The sequence below is a fragment of the Raphanus sativus genome, unplaced genomic scaffold (assembly GCF_000801105.2).
Source record: "Raphanus sativus cultivar WK10039 unplaced genomic scaffold, ASM80110v3 Scaffold5117, whole genome shotgun sequence".
Taxonomy (NCBI): Eukaryota; Viridiplantae; Streptophyta; class Magnoliopsida; order Brassicales; family Brassicaceae; genus Raphanus; species Raphanus sativus.
In genome coordinates, this window is record NW_026620417.1 from 1 (window position 1) to 4,822 (window position 4,822).

The 4,822-nt window shown below is 36.5% G+C and overlaps 2 protein-coding genes across 2 annotated transcripts; both read left to right on the plus strand.

Moving 5' to 3' along the window:
- Positions 1-4: 4 nt before the first annotated feature.
- On the plus strand, positions 5-993 carry LOC130507666 (protein CUP-SHAPED COTYLEDON 1-like; the record flags this gene model as incomplete). The annotated part of the gene is made up of 2 exons (XM_057002355.1): positions 5-265; positions 335-993. Coding segments are annotated over 2 exons (720 nt in total), but the record flags the coding sequence as incomplete, so codon positions are not given.
- Positions 994-1,155: 162 nt separating this feature from the next.
- On the plus strand, positions 1,156-2,123 carry LOC130507665 (30S ribosomal protein S20, chloroplastic-like). The gene is made up of 3 exons (XM_057002354.1): positions 1,156-1,397; positions 1,473-1,636; positions 1,729-2,123. Exons 1-3 carry the CDS (start codon positions 1,235-1,237, stop codon positions 1,972-1,974), a joined length of 573 nt encoding a protein of 190 aa, XP_056858334.1. The 5' UTR covers positions 1,156-1,234; the 3' UTR covers positions 1,975-2,123.
- Positions 2,124-4,822: the final 2,699 nt, after the last annotated feature.

The window sequence follows — 4,822 nt, forward strand, 5'->3', positions numbered from 1 at the left end:
GAAAGAGTGGTACTTCTTCACACTAAGAGACCGGAAGTACCCAACAGGACTGAGAACGAACAGAGCTACAGAAGCTGGCTACTGGAAAGCAACTGGTAAAGACAGAGAGATCAAAAGCTCAAAGACAAAGTCGCTTCTTGGGATGAAGAAAACGCTTGTGTTTTACAAAGGCAGAGCTCCTAAAGGTGAAAAAAGCTGTTGGGTCATGCATGAGTATCGTCTCGACGGCAAATTCTCTTACCGTTACATTACTTCCTCCACTAAGGTAAACCATTTCTCTACATTCAATAATCTGTTCACAACAATGTAAACGTAACTCTCTTTTTTTTTATAGGATGAATGGGTTCTCTCTAAAGTTTGTCTGAAAAGCAGCGTTGTCAGTAGAGAGACGAAGTTGGTCTCTTCTTCTTCTTCTCCCGTTTCCGTCGCCGGAGAAGTCTCCTCCGGTGTAAATGTCTCATCTTCTGTGATTGCTCCGATCATTGACGCCTTTGCGACGGAGCACGTGTCCTGTTTCTCCAATACCTCTGCTACAGCTCATCATGCCGATGCGAGTTTTCCGACGTACCTTCCCGCTCCACCGCCGTTACTGCCACGTCAGCCTCGACGGATAGGTGGTGATGATGACGTGGCGTTTGGTCAGTTCATGGATCTGGGATCTTCAGGGCAGTTTAACTTCGACGACGACGCAGGGTTCTTCTCACCGAATCTGCCTTCTCTGCCTCCGACGGTTCTTCTTCCTCCATTGTACGGTGGTGGCTCGGCCCTGAGTTTCTGGCCGTTTGCTATGTGACGTATCGTTATGCTGGTTGGTTGGTTGTATTAGTCTCGAACCATTTCCTTTGTTGTATTGTGTTGCTGTTTCATTAGTACGTGTTTGTAATGTCTTTACGCGAGTTGTGTAACATGACTTCTTCCTAGTACTACTCTCGGACCATTTGCTTGTCGCGATTATGTTTTGTAATAATGTCTTTCGCATGGCTTCTATTTTAATTTCGCATTATGGCTAAAGCAAGTCTTGTAACCAGACATCTACATGGGCCTAGGTTTGTGTATGGGCCTTGGCCCATTGGATTTTAAAGTTCACAACAACAAAAAATGGTTGTAAAAGTCCATCAAAAAAAACGGTAAAATTACAGTTTTAGACAACATCTATTTCTTTCTGGATAACACAAGTCCGAGAGCCAATTACAAGAGCAGAGAACTGGTGTTGTTCGGTAGTAGAAGAGGATCCATGGCGACATTAGTCCAGTGTCTTTCTTCCTGTGCGACACTCAACCCCAAATTCAAATCCCTTTCTCTTAACGGAGCTTCTTCTTCCTTGTCCACTCGTCGTGGTGTATGCTCCTCCCTTAGCTTCTCTCAGAGCGTTTCTCAATGTGTCGCCTTCTCCTCCGGTAATACCCGTTTTTTTCTCAGAATCTTGAATTGTTTTTTCTTTTAATTAATTGACGTTGGTTTGTTCTCTCCAGGGAATATGTGGGTAGAGAAGAATAAGCCAGCGAGGCAATCGATTGTGTGCGAGGCTGCTCCCACGAAGAAAGCTGATTCAGCTGCCAAGAGAGCTCGCCAAGCTGAGAAGAGGCGCGTTTACAACAAGTCTAAAAAGTCCGAAGCCCGCACACGGATGAAGAAGGTAGGTGTCTTAGTTCCTCTACAGTTTTAGTGACTAGTGTTAGGTTAATGACTAGTTTGGTTCATATTTATCCTCAAACATATGCTAAACAGGTTTTGGAAGCACTTGATGGGCTCAAGAAGAAGGCAGATGCGGTACCTGACGAGATTGTAACCGTTGAGAAACTGATAGGAGAGGCTTACTCTGCTATAGACAAAGCAGTCAAGGTTAGAGCGCTACACAAGAACACTGGTGCGCGTAGGAAGTCTCGGCTGGCTAGGAGGAAAAAGGCTGTTGAGATCCACCACGGTTGGTATGTCCCTGCCGCAGCAGCAGAAGCTGTCACCATGGCTGCGTAACAACATGGACAGAGATAATGGGTTTTTTTTGTAATGTATAATTCAATCGCTTTCAGACTCTCTTCTTGTGTACTGTTGTGTCTAAGCTTCTTGTCTTCCATCATTGGGCTTGGTCTTGGTCTGGTTTAGTAAGATCTCAGTTCTTGCCTCTTGACATCATTTCTCGGTAATAACTCAATGCTTATCCTTCTTTCACCTTTGCGACCAAACCATGAACTCTAATGTTTCCCAACACACACCACCCGTTTAAGAATAATGTTCATAGCTTCCACATCACATCCAGCAAACTCTCTTGTATAAGAACACAACAAGGTTTCAGCAATCTCGACGTGCTTATACCTACACGGCCACATCAAGAGCCCACGAAACGCAACCAAATCGTCCTCTATCCCAAACTCCCTTCTCCTCTCGAATACTTTTACAGCTTCATCTACTTTGTGAGCAGCAGCGTACCGGTTAAGCCAAACTTCATACGTCTTTTCATCTCTTTCAGACATTTCGTCGAACAGATTGTTTACGGATCAATTGAGAAAGTCTATAATAACTTGGTTTCCAATCAGATCGATTTCGATTCACCACTTCGGAAACCAAACCTATTCCGCTCCTCTCGAGAATCAGCTCAATCTCTTTAAATTTCGAATCTCTTCGGAAGCAATACGTAAATGTAAAGTTAAACATTCTAGTGAAGGAACAATGTTCGGTTCGTGCTGATAAACTGAAAATGGGCCTATGTCTGAAGCCCAGATGCGAATGAAAGTGAATTTACAGTAACAAATAATTAATATACACCGAAATGGATGATCGAGCAATGCCAATGTGTAAGTCTTTTTTTTTTTTTTTTTTTTTTTTTGCCAATGTGTAAGTTTGTCTTAGAATCGCAATAATTCTTAGGACAGCCGAATAAGTTCTAATATTAAGAGATTGTAACTGAGAAATTTGGTATGTATTTTCTCTTAATTCGTCCCCATGCAATATTAAAGGTTTTTATTAGATTTTATAAATGGTTTTCATTTTGATTTAGAGGTTTGCCTACAAGATATACATTAAATTATACAAAACTAGTTTAATATATAGACAGTGTAAATGTAAACTAAATATTGCCATAACATTCAAGTATATTTCTATATCTCAATGGAAAGAACATACGAATAGTATAATTATACTCTTGTTAATAAAATCTATTTACAAGTTTAATTGTATGTGTATTTAATATTTTAGATTAAGAGATATTTTCTGTACATTATATTAGTCCATACTTTCATAATCTTATATTTATGTTGACCACACTGAAATTTTAATAATTTAATATATTTTTTTCTTATTTCAACTTAAAGTTCTATTAAATTATAAGAAATTTTGTATTAATATTATAAAATGATATTTTTTTTGGTCAACTAAACTCAGATGATAATTTTGTGACAAGAAAAAAGACTTAGATGATAAATTTTGCTTGCAAGATATTATCCATATTTGGACTTATCTCTCCCGGTTAGATCCGGTTTTGTATATACAACTCCAGATACATGTACCAAAAGATGTAGGTAGAGTATCTGCGAGATAGCATCATATTGTATGATTTTCAAATACGTAACTAAAATGAATTTAACCACATTATTTTGGAAAACCTACATATTTTCACCAATTGTATGATTTTCAAATATGTTAAACATGGTATGACCAATATATGAGTGGTGTAACTAATGAAATTATATTTTGTTCATCTGTTAACCGGTCTAGATAGTCCGATTATCGGAATCACCTATTTAATCCTTGTTGTCTAGGTGTAAGTATCTTCAGCACCTTTTGTGATTCATCGCATAGAAAAGTTGATGTTATGTTCGTCTCACTATGGAAGATTTAAAACTAATCTCCTAAAAAAAGGTATAATCCATATATCGATTTCTTCTTTCAGATCTAGAGCATAACTCCATATTTAAATGAGGGGTTTCTTTAAATATGATTCCCTCCTTCTCATTGTTAGGCGATAAGTTTCCTTTTATTTGTGTAGATACACAAAACAAAGAAAATGGGAGTAAAGGAACTAGTAATATTATGTTTTTCCGTTTGATTCGAAAATTAGCCTTGAGTTTAATCTGAAATTCACAGGTTTTAAGAAAAAATTACTAGTCTAAAAGTGAAAACTAACGGTTTCTTTTCCTTGTTTGGCAAAAGGATATATATATTTTCTTATTAGTGCAAAAGGATATAATGTTTTTCAAGAATCATATAGAGATTGAATTTAAGCTGAAAAAGAGAAATTATATAGAGACAAATTATTCGTCTCCTGAGGCTAAGAAGTCAAGTGGCCTTTATTCACAACCTTTTGTGATTCACCACATAGAAGAGTTGATGCTATGTTCTTGTATATATTCTCTTTATTTCAGTTCAATTATCTCTTTAGAAAGTTTAACACAAATTAAAAAATAATAATTTATCTACTATACTCTTTTTTATAAATTGTATTTACAAGTTTAATTGTAATTGTATTTAATATTTTAGATAAAGAAATATTTTTTATGTATATTATATTAGTCCATACTTACAAAATCTTATATTATGTTGATCACGCTGAAATATAAACAAAATTTTATACTTTTTTAAGTGTCGTTCTAGGTTTGTGCACACATATTAAGAAAATATCTTATTTGTATATTTCTAATTAAAAAAATAATTACCTATACATCTAACTATATTTAAACCTATACAAAAATAAATTGGAGAATATGGTTAACAAATTTTGCATTAAATATAGGGAGAATTACCAATTGTGACTCAAAACTTGGAGTCAAACCCAAAAGAGTACCCCAACTTGGGTCAAAGGCAAAAGTAACTTAAAAGGCTATTGAAA